This window comes from Anas platyrhynchos, chromosome 13 (genome assembly GCF_047663525.1).
Source record: "Anas platyrhynchos isolate ZD024472 breed Pekin duck chromosome 13, IASCAAS_PekinDuck_T2T, whole genome shotgun sequence".
Lineage (NCBI taxonomy): Eukaryota > Metazoa > Chordata > Aves > Anseriformes > Anatidae > Anas > Anas platyrhynchos.
The window spans coordinates 3,264,860-3,281,533 of NC_092599.1; the positions used below are offsets into that span (position 1 = coordinate 3,264,860).

The following is a 16,674-nucleotide window of genomic DNA, read 5'->3' on the forward strand; positions in this document are numbered from 1 at the left end:
GGCACAGAGGTCTCCAGGGCTGAGCCTGCAGCCTGGTCCCTGGGCGCTGTTCTTCCCGACCTCACTGCTGCACCCAGAGCAAGCAGGCCTGGATCTAGGGACAGAGAGGCCACAAAGTCCTAGAGACCCCACTAAAGTCCCATCAGGGACCCACTGGACCACCAGAGAAGCAGATTTCCCTCATGCACCATCATTTTTTACTGTAGGGAAAGCAGCAGGGAGAAAAGGCTGCTTTGGGGCCCCAACATATACAAAAAGCTTTTAGCCCTTGAATTTAGTGCTAGAATAAGGTTAATAATGCAGGAATAAGCATGGTAGCATGCTTTTTCTTCAGAGGGAATCGCATCAGAGGCACAGGGCACACATCTGCATTCACTGTTGCCTGGGGAGCTAAAAAAGAAAAACAGAAAGCAAGAAATAACCCAGCCACAGACTTACAACGGGAAACCTTCAGTGTCATTGGCATTTTCTGTACAATCGTCCTCAGTCTTGGAAACGCTGCAAAGCAACAATAATCACTTCGACTGTCATTTTCTTCCACGTTTGCGAAGTAGAGATCTCCCTTAAGGCTCATGGAGACCCTTTCATCTTGCGGAATGTGCTGCAAATCTAGCAAGAAAAAATAATTAAGATATGGTAATGATACTGAGCTGCTTCACCAATATGACTACTAATGCTCTCCTGTCATATGTTTGCTTCCAGATACAGAATTTAACTTTGACGTGAAAGAGGTATAAAGCCCAGCCCAACCCATGGGTTATTTACCAGTATCCTATATACAATGCTGAGGGCATGGCTCCTGCTCAAGTCAAAGGAAATGACCAGCACCTGTCCCTGATACAAAGGCCTGCTGCAATGCTGGTACAGATGTCACCATTTGCAGATGTCCCCTATGGCCAGTCTCCCAAGCACTTTGCTCTTCTTTAACTATGGATGAGGGCAGGACAGAATTAGTATGGACCGAGGATGCTGTACTGTCTCATTGTTGATCCAGCCAAATGCAGGCCTGTGCTAAATATGTATGTCAGGAGTAGCGAGGCTGCCTCATAAGATCAGAGGTTTAATCTGGCACCCTGTCTCTGCAAGTACTTGGTCAGTGTCAGAAACAAACCCTTCATGTCATGGTGCTACTTTGCTGCTCAAGAGCCAGAAATTCCTACAGAATACAAATGCTGCAGATGTGATAGAAAACCACAAAGAAACAGTTATGCATACCTGGGACAGAAGGTTTTTTTCTTAACATAAATTAACCATTAGTTTATGCAAAGAGGAAAATAGTAATGATAGACATAATAATATATTGACACATTTTACTCTCTACTATAAATGTAGTAGGCCTACTTACTGGTAAATTTACTTTATTTAAATTTGTTTACTGATGTTTAAGCTTTCTGATATTTAATATTTAATAATATATTGCACCAATGTACTCTACAATTTAACTTTGAGTTATGTAAAAATATAACTCCATTCCCAATTTTTCAATTTTGTTTTCCAATATCCAGATCTTTTTCCTAAGCATTTGCATAATTACACTCCCATCAGTTATAAATCTGTAATGAAACTGCTCTGGAAGACAAATGTTTTGAGTCTCCTTGTATGCATTGTGTGCAAATTGATTACTTACCAATATTCATCCAATAGATATGCAGAGGTGGGATGCCTTTTGGAGGGTTACAGTGCAAGATCACAGAATCACCATGCTCTACATCAAGGGGCTCAATTTTTTCCTTTGGGAATTTTGGTACACCTGTACAAAAGCAAATAAGTTCCTCTTTTATTGTTACCCTTTTGAAAATTTCCCCTTTAATATGGTCCTTAATGAGATATTTACCTTAACATCACCTTTTGCATTCTCTGCCTTTAGTTACTACCATTTTTTACAAGTGATACAGATTAACATTGCATTCTACTAAGAGCAAGATTTTTTTGCTAGCTTTATACATTCCTGAAGTTTAACATTTTTCTGTGATACCCATGAGGTTTGCTTAAGATTTATTTTAATGCATTTATTTTTAAATGCTTTCTACAGTTCATTTATTTGCACTAAGAGGGACAAGTAAAGGCCACAGAGAACTGAAGTGGGGGCCAGACATGGGCATAGAGAAGAGGGCACAGGTGGATCCCTGGAGATACGAGATCAATCTGGGAGTACAGTGTCTTTTGGAAAGTCCTGGCTAAGCAGTAGTTCCCAAGAAGCCACTGCAAGTCAGTGCAGTTGAGGACAGACACCAGGCAGCTATTCTGCCTTGTGGCAGGAGTCTTTCTGTCTCTTATCCCTCTCCTGAATTAGATGAATTCTCCTGAATTAGATGAATGCTTCTGTAAAGACAATATTGCCTCCTCACCCCCTCGGGTGTGAATTGTCTGCTGTGCAGACCTGCAGCCTTTCTCAGCAAGGCACAGGTATGGGCTTTGCACAAAGGAATACACAGGGGTGCACAAGGGAGATATTATTATTAAATATAGGTTCAATAATTCATGGATTGAGGACCTGATTAACACCTAGAGTAAGCAGACTATTCAAAGCCTGAATGGCGTTTGGTAAATCTGATCAACCTGGATGGTCTCAGCAGCCCAAAATGCAATTGGAGCGCATCCGAGCAGAGAGGAAACTGAGCTGAGCTGAAACCCACCCCAAACCAAGCACTTGGAAGGCTGCAACTCAGACATTTCTGCAAAGAAAGTAGTCTGCAGAAAGCAACCACTCCTTAAATGAATTTAGCTAAGACAGTTTCTGGGCGGACACTGTCTTCTGATTTCATTCCAGGCAAGTTTAAACTCGTGAAAGTTTCAGTTCAGACAACCGCATTAAACAGTAAAATTAACAGCAATTAAAAGCTAAGGAATGAAAGCATCCTGGCTGTACAGAGCCAACTTGGCACAGCAAATATTGCCATCCTGGCGTTCGAGTCATAAGAAGGAACTCTGATAGCAAATAAACAATTTAAAACATCAGTGGTCCAGCAGCACTGCATGATAGCTGCAGTGTCACACAGCAGAAGTCAAACCAAAGAAAGAGGGCGAGAAGCATAGGGCCAGGACTCTGAGGATCCTTTATTCATTTAGGATTAGTGAACACAAAAAGAAGCAATCCCTATAATGCTGATTGCCTGAATGTAGATTGGGCATAGATTTTATCACCGGAAGGATTATTAATACAATAGGAATTCTTAGGAGAAACAAAATGGAGCTAATGAGCATAACACATTCTGTAGGTGGTATTTCAGATAAGGGAGGGAACAATATGTGCAATAACCTATAATCCTCAAGCCTTGGAAAGTGCATCTACTGACTACAGGAGAGGGGGAACATTTTCCAGTAGGAAAAAGCCAATTTGTTGATCTAAAGCTAGCTTACTTTTCCTAAAAGAACACCACTCTCAACAAAGGTAGAGAAAGCTGGATCAGGTGAAGGATAAAGGATTTCTAAGGGACTAATACAACAACAGCAGGAGGCCAGCAAATAGACCAATAAGGAGATTACTTATATAGGGCATTGGAAACTTTTATTCAAACCCATTTTCTGCCTCATTTGGCAAAACAACAAAACATGGGTCTCCAATATCCCAACTGCGTGCCATAGCCACTGGCCTTTTCAGTCAGTTTCTGTTGCCAATAATTAATTAATTATTCAAGAAGATAGTAATTCCCACCAGAAGACAGTGAAAAATCACTGTCTTGGAATCAATAGCTGGTAGTGCAGGTATTCATCTAAGTGTGTGGCCCAAATGTCCACTTTGGTCCCTACTAGGTGAAGCAGCACCATGAATTTCAGTGTCTTGTCTCTAATAGATACTTGAACCATGAGGTGGTCAGAGCTCCTGTTTTTTTCCGTGCTGTTTTGTTTCGTTTTGTTCGTTGTGAAAAACAGTGAAAAACTTCAATTTCCCCTCAGTGTGTAATTTGGAGTGTTTGTTGTGAACTCTTAAAGTTTTGCTAGAGAGGAAAATTCAATTTTCATAACAAATTTCTGAGTCAAACCTCCTGACAAACATATTTACTTGCTGGTGCCCCATTGGTCTCAAAGACCAGAAAAATGATTGCTTCTGAATTCTGCATGAAGAGATTTATTAAGACTAAGAAGCTAACATCACATTAGGCTTCAGCTCTTGCCCATTAGTCTTCAGTACATACATGCAGGCAACATATTTTTTTACCATGCTCCTCTGTTTTAATTAGTGGACATTTCAGAATCAATCACTACTGATTTGTGGCCAATCTCAGAAACTATCACAGCCAAATTAAGCTAGAAAGTACCATACAAGATTAATAGTACTATGAAAATGTTTAATACTGTATGGAGTTATCAATGCAGCACATGGACACTGTAAATTTACAACCAATTGATCTCTTTGCAGTGATACCACTAAAAGTGTCGTGTCAATCCTTCATGCAATTCCCAACACACAGATATAATGAGAGAGGCCACAGCATCCAGCATAGCTCCAAGTGCTACATCACACATATCCATAACACAGGGGAGAACAAAGTTATTTAATGACTCTGAGAAATGCTTGCTGAAGTACCAGTTGGAGGACACTCACGACACAAGCAATCAAGTGGCATGTGTGAAACAGCCACAGGGAAGACAAAACACCTGACTTCAGTTATGGAAAAATCTTCTGAAAGCACACCGTGTTATATAAAGTTCTCAAAAATTCTTGGGAAAGACGTCACTGCCCAAGTACTTTTTTCTGCCAGGGCTCAACCTTGAATGATGTACAGCATTCAGAAAACATAATCACAGTGCTTTGACAGTGTGTATAAACCATGGAAATGAAATATTTTCAGTTTCCAGAATCATTTGTGTAAGGAACCAGGCTCTGTTAATCCCTGGGGTGACTCAAAGTTTAATGACCAAACCATGCTTGAGATTAGGCTGAAATACCACTGACGAATTAGTTTGGCTGAAAGAAATTTCAGAAAGGAGACTGGGTCAGGTCACTCCCTCCTATTTCTTATCTGTTCAGAAAATTCAGTATCTCAATGAAAAGCAAACAGGAGGGAGAACAATACAATGCAATATAAAATCTAAATTTGAGTTTAGCTGTATAGAAATATGGCAACCTGAGTCATGGTACACTGGCACCAGCAAGATTGCTGCAGATTTACTCATGTATCTATTAGCACATTTCATCATATAGCTTAGTTCCTGTCACACTGCTACAACTACAGTTGACTTCACCCAACTATAAATGTATTGAGGATGTGAATTTACACCAGTTAGAGAATTGAGTGCATTCAGTCTGGTATTCTATATGTTTCTGGGAAAAGCACTGAGAAGTTGAACTGAAGGGAAAGGTCTTCTGCAAGTAACTGTAGAAGTCCTTGGGACCTTCTTGTTCCTACCAGCATCTGATGTAAAATACGAGTTGGCTCATTATGATAAGTCAGTAATTAGCATATATTTTGGGAAATCATTGTAGGAAGACATCACTGTATGTGAGGTCTGTTTTTATGACTTTCTCTGTGTACATTGTTGGAGATGTGTCCTGTACTAGATGGATGTTTAGTCTGATCCATTGTAGATGTGAAGTTCTCCCCAGCTAAATCTCTAAAAGATATAATGGTGAGGGAAAGTAGAAGTAGTCAAGAAATGTCTACATCCTGGAAATTCCCAGCTCCTCTGACACTTCACTTAATAGCTAAGCAATTTGTTATACATATTTATATCTTGTGTGGTGAACAGTTAAACATATCAAAGAATTATAAACATCACTTACAATCACCAGCTACATGAGTTATACTGAATGCAGCCTGGCAGCTCCCAATACGCATCTCAGTACATCAATTGTTAGTCTGGTCCATGTTGTACAGGCAGTAGTTATATCTGTAATTTCCATTGCAACCTTTGTACAGTCTATAATCTGCTTATTTACAGATTTATTTTTTTTTTTTTTAACTGCTGCATTACATTGAAAAACTTATGAAAGTCTGACCATCAGGAAGACCATGGATGTCAGTCCACTCACTCTCAATTAAGTTTTTATGACAGAATCAGTGAAGTCTGTTATTCTGTGTAAATCTCTCTCTATCACCCTTTCCAAAATGATGGTCACTAGCAACAGTCAGTGATCCTGATGATTTAGTTGGCCAGAAAAATTGTCAGATGTACAGGGCACTGGTTTAGGAGGTAGAAAGTTTTAGTCCCACTATGTGAAAATTCTCAGCAAATTTCTCTCTTTTGTTTTCTGTTCTATAAAATGAGTATTCTATACTGAATGCCTTCACAAAGTGTGTTACTCAGATCTCTTATTCTAGTATTAACTCAATATCTTCTGATTACTTCATTTTATTTTTATTATTATTATTATTATTACTTCTTATATTAATATAGGCTTGGATTTCCTTTGGAGTGTGAAACTGACACCCTTGCCTTAGCATAGGTAGCCCCTGGAAAATTTTATGTTCAGGCTAGGTTTCCATCCTCAGATCTTTGGTCTTTTAGAGCAAAGTCTTTAGAAATCCTGAACATAAATTTTAACGGTCTACCATGAACAGTCTTTTACACTACAGTTAATTAAAAAAGTTGAAACCCTACTTTTTCTCCTTTTTCTGGCATTGGGCCTACTCAGTAATTCAAGCCATAGATTCTCTAAATACAGGAGGAGGGGAGCTGAAGTCTGTGTTCTCACCATTTAAATTCATTTTCATTCTGCATGTATCTGGTAACAATCTGGACTTTGTAAATCTTGACAATCTTGATACCCCGTTTTCTCCACTCTCCCTAATGTCATCATGTAGGGGAGGTGTGGTGTTTTCATTATGTTGGTGACATTTAGTGATCATTTCTGCTGACATTTCTATTGCTTTCTTGGAATGACTACTGTGAGTAAACAGTCTTTTGTTCTCCTTTTCAGCAGCAACCTTCCTTTCCTTACAGACTCGGTATTCTACTTCTGTGCAGTGGAAAAGTAATTTATGAAAAAACTAACCTAATCTGACTTGCTGGGTTTTCTTCACTTCATTGGCATAGTGACTTGCCAAGTAGCTTAAATTTTACTTGAATACAGCTGGCAAGGCACTGCAACCTCTGCATCATTATCATGAATGCATGTAGTGATCTCACATGTACCAGTCTCCACTTCAAAACTTCTGGGTGAATAGAGGTAATTTTTCCCAAACTCTTCTGTGTCTGATTGCTTAATTTACAACAGTTCTGTACACCAGCAGATCTCTTTCACTTGAGCAGAGCTGTAGACTATCCAGCACTTTAGAAAATGAAAGGTGTCTTCTGTTCTCCCTGAATCCTGATTTAATTTGCAGTATCTACATTGCACAGTTAAATGAAAGAATTAATGGCAGAGAGTATGAATAAAAGTAAATGCGCCTTAAAAGGTGTGGGAGTTGGTTAAATACCTTTAATATATTACCTGCACAATCTATTTATTTTCTGGATTTAGAACTTTGCATGTGGTAGCACTGAAAATCCTCTCATATTCATTAACAAGCAGGTTTGTAACTTCTCAATTAATTTTTTGAATATTACCACCAGTATATTTAATATCTATTTAAGCTAGTATAGACAATTTTTCATTAGAAGAAAAAATTATCTGCCTTAGATACATATTCAGAAGTCCCAGATACAAACTTCAACCAGTTCTTGTTTTCCCTTTTTAAGCATCTCATCTGGTTCTATTGCAATGGAGCCCTGGGGTGCCAGTGCTGCTGCTGGAGGTGACATACTTCCACTGAAACATGACAAGGAGGTCTTTAACTCTTCTAACAATTAATGAGTCTGAGACACTTTGCTTAATATAAGAAGCATTAACCCTATTGCCCTGGCCAGGCTCCAAAGTAAATAACTATGTCCTGTACAAAGCTCTGAGTGTCTGCATCACTCTCCTGATCCTGCCTGAAAATCCAGTTGTCATCTAGTACATAGCTGCATTGTTCTACCTGTGGAGACAATGTAGATTACTAGTTCAGTAAGTTTTAACCTACTGTCCTAATCCTTGTGCAGCTCTCTTCTGCACCAGGAATGCTAGTCCTTTAAAGCAATTGCAAGTTAGTGGAGACAAAACAATATAGCAATCTACATGCTCTTAATAATTCCTTACCAAATGTCAAGCATTAGGGAATATTACACAATACAGTGCAACATGAAATTAATTTCCCAAGGAAAAGAAAAAAAAAAAAAAAAAAAAGAAAAGAAAAGAAAAAAGAAAGAAAGAAAAAAAAAGAACACATTAAACTGGCTAAAATGAAAATAAATCTTGCCTTTCATGCTCACAACAATACATTTACACATTATGCTTAGCAGCCCTCCCACAGGAACAATCCCAGCCCCTGCGATGTTTTTTACTTCTAGCATGACCACAGTGCTACCACTCCCCCATGCCTGGCTGTGCCTAGAGTACTTCTCAAAATTATTTACAATGACAAAGACATGCTATAAGTGATTATGCATGTTTCTTATAGCCTGTTTCATCTGTGCTGAGTTGCTAGACATAGGCTTTTATAGCCAGGTGGCCATCTGTCACTGCAAAGCGTTAGAAGACAGTGGGAATGCGTCCCTGTGTGGACACACCAATTCCACGTGTGCCTGGTGCTTTCAGATCCTTTAGTACCAACATGTTGTAGGAACTTGGAAATGTGTGATCAGTGAGAGACTGAAAAAATCCTCCCCTGCATCGCTGGTTCTCTCTCACACACCTACACCACATATCTGCTTTTCTGTGCTTACCCTGCTTCATCACATAGACACTACAATTCCTTGTCCCTTCTACTCCACTGGGAAAGTACTGCCTTAAATTTCCCTCTTCTAACGTCATGAATTTGTATCCAGAATTTATGATCAATTGTGTCTTTATTGTCCTCAGCTACTCCCAAAATACAAGTGATCAAATGTCTTGGTACAAAGCCATTGTAGCAACATTGTCCTAACCAATTCCCAGCAAGATGACCGTAAGCTTTTTACCAGTAAATTTCATCCCACTTCCATAACCCCAGTCCTGAAAGTCACCCAACTTCCCCTTTGCCTTCTATGCTAATGATGGAGGGACATAGTTCTGTAATCAGTGATTTTAACTATATCTTTGAGATAATTTCCCATTCACTTCCAGGACTTTAATATTCTCCCCTTAAGTATTTATATTTATACCATACCCTGAATGCTACTGACATCGGACTAATGAACTCACAGTTGAATAGATCACTTTCCCCTGAGTTTTCAAACATTTGCATCACCTGCTGTTTTGCAATAATATGCTACTATTTCTTCCATCCTCCCCGAGCTTCTGATTTTATGCTCCTTGCACTGAGATGGAGGCCATACTGTCTTCTCAATTTCTGGTCACTCAGTCAGGGTTGCCAAGCTGAAATATTATAGCCTTATGACTCCTAGCAGCTTTCACTTTCCAATAAACATTTGGGAAGTAAAAACATCACATGGTTCCTAATTTTTTATCAAATACATTTCTCTAGTATTAGGAAGATGATTTCAACTCAAAAATTTTCCCCAAATTTATTTCCTCAATGAGATTTAATTCCAACTATTTTTGTTTTCACTGACAATAACTTCCTATTCCTTTATTGTTCACTGTTTTTAATGCATCCTTTTCATGATTTTGTGATTTATGCCATTCTTTCTTCCTTCCTTCCTTCCTTTTTCCCTACCTGTTTTCTCCCACCAAATATTTTAATTTCTATGTATTGATGATGTGCTGGCAGCAGCTCACACACAAATAATGTCTGGCTAGATTAGGTAGAGAATTTATCAGACTACAATTCTCATGAATATTTATGCTTTCTTCTTTACAGCAAGAGCAAAGTATTAGAAGTGGAAGCATCACAAGAGGAAGTAGAGGCTTTAAGTAAATACAAACTAGAAAAGAATTCTTATGGGTTTTATGGAACAGGCAAAGCAAGTGCTTTATAAAAGCCTTTAAATAGTCAAGTCAAAGCAAATAATTATTTTGTCATTGAACACCCAGTTCTCCTGAGATGGCTATTAAAACATTTATACTAATTTACCCACTAACCCCTTCCTCTAGAAGCAAACTGTTAGAAGATACTCAGAAAGCAAAACTAAAAAATAAATATTTTCCAAAATAATAGATCTGGGAAAACATACACAATTTACTCAGTTGCTTTTGTGTTCATTAAAGATTGTAAGGAGCATCAGTATCAGCACTTGGAAACCTGTAAAACCATTGTTGTTGTCTGAACGCCTGAACTCAGATTTTGTCATTCAGATTTCTGGTCTCAAAAACTGGAATGAAATAAACATTACAGGTAGGACAAAGTTTTCCTTCCAGTATTCATTGAATTACAAACCATACATGTTTTTCTGTATATTGCATTGGTAACTTTCCATAGTTTTTCATCTTAAAAAGCATAATGAAAGTAAAGCAAAAGCCCTTACTTGGAACAATTAGTTCAATTTCTTCTGACATGGCAGTTCCTAGTGCGTTGGATGCATAACAACGATATTTCCCTTGAAAATTGCTGATGATTCCATGGTTCTGAATCACAAATGTCCCAGAGTTGTTAAATGTAATTATCCTTGGATCAGACAATAAATTGAATGGTTTTCCATCCTTAGTCCAGTTGAAACTGAAAAATAACACAAGTGTTAAAAGGACCAGTCACAGTAAAGTGCAATACAGTACAAAACCAACACTGCAGTGTCAAAACAGGAAAAATAGAAATAAAAATAAATAATAAATAAATAAAAGGAGGTGGATGGTACACAGTGCTGCCATAACTTGTATAAGCTATTGGGCGTGTCTCTGTTATTGGACACTTTACTATCACCAAATCCAGGAGAAATGGAGTAGGCTACTGAGGTTCTCCTAGTCTTGACATCAGACACATGGTTTTGATGTTACTGGGGTGTGATTGTGATGAGTGCCTAAGTATTGGTCATAGCTCAGGTATCTCTGACCAACAGTCAAAGGAAAAGGAAATGAAGAAAATTTAAGATACAAATCTCCATTCATAAAGAACTTAAAAATGATCAAACATTTGATATTAAAATAACAATTGCCTTTTTCTTATCGAGTTTAATTTTTTTTTTTTTCTGCAACAAGAGGAGGGGAAGGATTAAACAGCAAAAATGACATGCAAAACAGTTGTTAATACAGCCAATACACCACACAGTGGTGAAAGTCTCAGGAGGAGCTTTTATTACATTATTTTTTACATTAATAATTATTACATTATTTTTAGGGTTGCTGTGGAAAAGACAGAAGACCCACTGCAAAACCCCTGTCTTCTGCAGCATAGCCCAGCCCAGGTCATGTGTATCATGGGGTGAACTTGGCCTGTGATAGAGAAGCAAAACCCCACCTAACAAGAAAAAGGCATGTTAATATCTAATCATGTAGTGAGTGAAAGAAGAAAACAAAAACAAAACAAAACAAAAACACACACAAAAAAATGGCCCAATGGTCTAAATGGAAACACAAAGTTTAACCTCACCTTGCAATTACGAGCTGGTTCCTGTACATCACCTGTTCCTTTCCTCCTCAGAAAAGGAATAATGTTTGAAAAAAGCTAAAAGCAAAACCAATTTCTACTTCTCCAGGTGAAAGCAGTACTTACGTGGGCTGTGGATTTCCTCTAGCTTCACATTTAATTGTAAAGTCCTCATCGAAAGGGTAGGCAACCTGGGTGTGAGATTGCTCCGTGATTGTTGGAAGCTGTGCAACTGAACACAAAGAGGCAGCAGATTAAATCCCTTTCAAGCAAAACTGATGAAGGCCTTTCTTTGAAAGGGACAATATCAGAATTGCCTTACTGCTGCAAAGAGCGAGGCTTGCTTTAAATAAAGGATGACGATCATCATCTTCCTGGCATTGACAGCACTCTGCTCCCAAATCTGCACACTTCCATGCCCTCAGTGAGCACTGCTGGTGTCTGCTTCTACATATAACCATCCCATCCAGACAGAGAAGAGAAGCTTGGGCCATGCTAATGCCAAATCAGATCTGGAGAGCAGGGCTACAGCAGGACTGACCTTTCAATAACCAGCTGCATGCCTGACTGTGCAGCTCCCAATGTGTACCACACACAGCAACTCAACAGCCTGTGGCTTTCACTATATGGAATCTTGTTTCAGTAAGAAATTATGAGGCAGAACTCGCCCCAAAAATATCCCCCATGAAATAAGCCCACACATGTATGAATATCTTGGTTGTCAGAGCACTATCTTGCCTCCCGTTTATTCCATGGTGAAGTTAATAGCTGGGTTTTTTATACACAGATTTACAGACACAGATACATACGCATGAATTAGCAAACTTCTGTCTCCATCCTGGATAAAATTACAAGGAAATCTATCGGCTGCATGGATGACTTAATGCGCCCTCCAGAGCAGACGAGCCACTAGCAGTCCTGCAGTTACGCAGTGATGTTTCACTAACTTTTCTTTTCCTAAGGAAATTAAAGTGTTGCAAATGCCTGTGTAACAGAGCTGCAGAAAGGAGGATGCACCCTGCTGTGGAGCAGGGGATAATAAGATCATCATATTGTTATAGGCAGCCGGGAAGAAAATTAACATCTTTGGTTTCTCTTTTAAGCCTAAGAAGCTCAAAGCTGAAGCAAACCGGGGTATCCGGGGTATCATACCATACCGTGTGGTCTCAAAGCCAAGCACTTCCAAACACACCAGCTCCACAGATCAGCCATAATTCCTTTTTGTTAAAGCATAAAGTGCTTCATTAAAGCACATGGAGGGCTCGATGTGTGTGTGTCATCCCCCCCCCTCTCGATCCCCCCCCCAATGTAGGTACTTAAGGACAGTGGCTGCCCAGACAGTTTGTCCTGCACTTTTCAGTCCCAGCTCCACTTCTGCTCTACTCGAACACCAGGAGCCACTGTGACACCTTCCTCTAAAACACTTCCATCTACTTCACTGGTAAACAAGTTCAGGTAGCTTTAGGAAAATATGCTACAAACCTGCTTGATAACCATCTCCTTTGCAGCCAGGGCTCCTGGCAGTACACAGCCCACAGCAGGCCCAAGCAACGCACTGCAGAGGGTCCATGTCCTGCTCTGAGGCTGCAGCACCCAAAAGTCTGCAAAAAGCTTACATTTCCTTCTCCCTCAGCATAGTTCATCCAAAACCCAATACTGTTGAATTTTGTTGTACCCAAAAAGCAAACAGTAATCCTCCTGGTTCCCCTGGGCTTTGGGATCCACTGGCTTTCATGGGGTTGTCCCATACAAGCCTTATCCCGTATTTCCCACGTACCGAACACACACAGCAGCCATGTAAAACAGGCAGTTTGAATGCTTCCCTGTCAGAGATGGATAAAGCCAGTGCTCCCCAGGGTGGTATGTGAGCCATAGGAAATTTTTCTCTGGGGACTAATGTACTCCCTGAGACATACACCTGCTCCTTCTTCAGGCTGAGATGGCAGGTTGCGAGACAAGTAAATAAGGCTGTGTGTACATCAACCCAGCTTCGGGGAGATTTAGAGCCAAAATGAGGAATCTATTTGAAGGACAAAGCAGAACCCTTGGAGCTAAGTGGTGTGTTGGATCTTGAACATCAGATAGATGTTATTAGACAAGTTTACTGCTGCATTTAAACAAGACCAAACAAAGTGGCTTATATTTTTATCACTTCTGGATTTCCCAAAGGCCATGTTCTGGCAGAATTAAATTCAAAAGGAAACAACTGAAAAATAGGATTTAATATTTTTTTCTTCAGGGAAAGGTAAAAAAAAAAAAAGGTAAAAAAAAAAAAAGATACCAAAACAAAACAGCAAAGTGTTCAGTAAATAGCTACAACTCACCTGATAACGGTATTTCAATAGCTGCTGCCAAACTCAGTACAAAGAAAAACAGGCATATGGTGATCCTTTTTGTGCGTAATAGCATCTCCATCACTCTTCAGTAAACAGGGAGTCCAAACAGAATGAGAGATACCTTATGCTTCCTCTCACCATCAATTCAAATCAGATGTAAGGATGGGAAATTGGACGTCTAGCAAGGAGAAGAAAGAGCCATATTAGCTTGCAATATTAACTTGGTTTTAACGAGGTTACTAAATTAAAGCAATGCTTCAGGATTTGCAGCTAAACTGCACAAAGTGGTACAGTTTCCTCTCCTCTCCCCCCACTCCCTGGCTTTGGGAAGGCTCTACATTAAATCTCTAACAAAAAATACTTGCAGAAAAGGTACATATCAATTATAGCACAGAACTATAATTATTTTTTGCTTTGCAATTAAAAGCAGGGATGGCTTAAAACATGGTATATTTGTAATCATTCCAGTTCATAAATTTTTCTAATGAGAGTTGTGCAAGTTGGAAAGTAATGTAACAGACCTAATGAGAGAAATTTAGTACTTTAATGACCTTACTCATAAATCTCACATGTCTTTTATCTTTCATTTATGTCTAAAAAAGGAGGCTTAATCCAATTTAGTTCATTAATAAGGACCAGAGCACGAAAACTCCACTTTTACTCTATAATCCCAGAACTACTGCAGGTAGGTTTTACACAATCCATTGTACATCATTAGGCTCTGCATTACAAGGCAAAATTGCCAGGCACCAGCCAAAGAAGAAAAATTTCATCTCTAATGAGTGTTTAAGTGCAACTCACAGAGGAGTAAAGGAGAGAGAGCCCTAGAAATGTATGTACATGGAGGGTTTCAGTTATCAGCACCACTTGCAATATCGTGGTGAAATATTAATGAGCGTGTGGTATGCTACCAGGATAACTTTTATTCCTTCAACCTTCCTGGAAATCAACATCTTTGAGACAAAAATCCCTGGTTTAAGATTGAAATTGGCCAAGGAGAGGGCAACAGACAGACATGATAATCCCATAATCCTCATTTGTGTAGAAATGAGGCTAAAAAACAGATGTCTTATAAGTATCTTAGGCACCAAGCATTCACTGGTGGAAGAAACTGGCTGATCTGCTCAGTGCTTTGCTGGGCAGAGAGGAACAGCACAGACGGGGACACGGGGACAGGGACCCACTATGTGCAGCTAAGGCAGCATCCAGTAGCAGCAGCACGCTGGTTTGTGGCAGTAGAAATTTCCTTTGGCTTGATTCCTCCTAGCCCTGACTTGCGAGGAAGAGGCCCTTCCCAAGCTCTGCCCAGTAAAATCCTTATTCCCTGCTGCGCCCAGTGTGTGGTGGGCCCACCTCAGTCTCTTCCTAAATCACTGACCCCAGTGATCTCCCAGGCTCCCCCATCCATCCCAGCCTCGAGCAGTGCCACATACCCAAACAAGCAGCGCAATGCTTCGCTCCTATGATTATTAAACCCCAAACCAAAATTTCTCATCTTGTGCCAGTTCCTAGCAAATGAACAATTTAACTGCTTAAGCAATTTGGAGAAATAAATGAGGTAGCTGCACAAGAACTTGGCAGCAAGGGGCGGGTTTCGGTCTCAGTAGTGCCAAAGCACAGCACTCTCCTGGGGGCCAGTATATGCCAGATAAAAACCTGCAAAATCTTGACCTTGGTAAAAACAACAGCTCTGCTCTGCAGGGAGCTGGAACAGCCCTGCAGCTTGAGTTGGGTACCTGTCTTTTTTTCCCAGGAATCCCAAATTCTCCTTTGTTCTCCCTAGGAGTCGGCTGCAGCATCCCTTGCACTGGGGTGGCAAAAGCTGATAGGAGAAAACCTTTCCTCAGCACAACAAACAAGAATGCTACAAGAAACGTTACATTACTGATCCCTTCTCCTTTTTCCTTTTCCCCCTCCTCCCTATGTTTCCCTCTTCCGTCAGCCTCAGGCTTAAGTCAAGTAATTTAAATTCACTGCAAATACTTATCTGTAGTTCCTTACCTGCAATACATTATTTACTGTGCTGTTTGGCTAATAGTAAATACTGATTGCTCTAAGGACAGCTCATTTGTTTGTTTAATGAGCTGCCTTTTACTTACAGTGAGCGAATCTTTCAAAATATCAGTATTTGTAAGGAATGATGCAGTTCTAGATTATATTATTGTATACCATTGCTCCCAGAAACACACAATACAAATATTGGACAACTAAACAGCAAAAGTAAATAAATAAATAAATTCCATTTATCTCATAAACCTAGTGAACAATTTTCCCTACTTGTAATTACTGCATTAAAATTGCTCATAAACAGTAGCAGAATGACAGCCAAAAATCCCAGATTAGGGGTCTAGTGCTTCCAAGAGAAATTACATTGTACTATTAAAAAAGGCATCAATCTCAGCTATTTGTTTCCCTCTTAAAATATGCAAGATTTAGTTGCTGTGTAAATTCTGTACAGTGCAAATATTAATGAAAGTACTGAATTCCCACAGCTTAATATTTGGTACATTTTTGAAGTGACCTTTTCATTAGCTAGAATCAAATTTAATTTCTCAGTGACATATATATTACAAGATTGTTAAATAAAAGCTGTTGGTAATTAGAAGTTACAGCCTTCGGGGGTGGCTCCAGTCACAGAACAGCAGAAGAAAACTCTGGGAAAAAAAAAATAAAAAAATAAAAAAAATGTTTCCTGGTATGAGAAATTAAAATTTGGTTATTTAATTAGACCATATGTTGCAAGATAAGTGACTGTATAGCACAGGAGTTTAATTAAGTACTCTAATTCTTGGATACAGTCACAGATAAAAAAAAAAGAATCCCAGCCTGAGTGACAGACTTCCCCCATCTCAGAAGACCAGCAGCTTCTCTAGCTTCCGATTTTCTTTATCACCTCCCACCAGGTTGGCAAAGCC

General features: G+C 39.4%; 1 protein-coding gene across 15 annotated transcripts in view; it reads right to left on the minus strand.

Annotated features, from left to right (window-relative positions):
• CHL1 (cell adhesion molecule L1 like) overlaps positions 1-16,674 on the minus strand; it is a 126,336-nt gene that overhangs the window by 42,712 nt on the left and 66,950 nt on the right. For 14 of the 15 annotated variants that reach the window (XM_038185989.2, XM_038185986.2, XM_038185981.2 and 11 more), the window contains 5 exons: positions 13,748-13,937; positions 11,550-11,655; positions 10,369-10,559; positions 1,628-1,750; positions 439-609 (listed from right to left, as the gene is read on the minus strand). In XM_038185989.2, coding sequence (XP_038041917.1) covers positions 439-609; positions 1,628-1,750; positions 10,369-10,559; positions 11,550-11,655; positions 13,748-13,838 — 682 coding nt within the window. In that variant the 5' untranslated portion in view covers positions 13,839-13,937. Of the gene's footprint in view, positions 1-438; positions 610-1,627; positions 1,751-10,368; positions 10,560-11,549; positions 11,656-13,747; positions 13,938-15,495; positions 15,516-16,674 lie in introns of those variants that run through there. The other variant, XM_038185988.2, reaches the window with a different exon arrangement.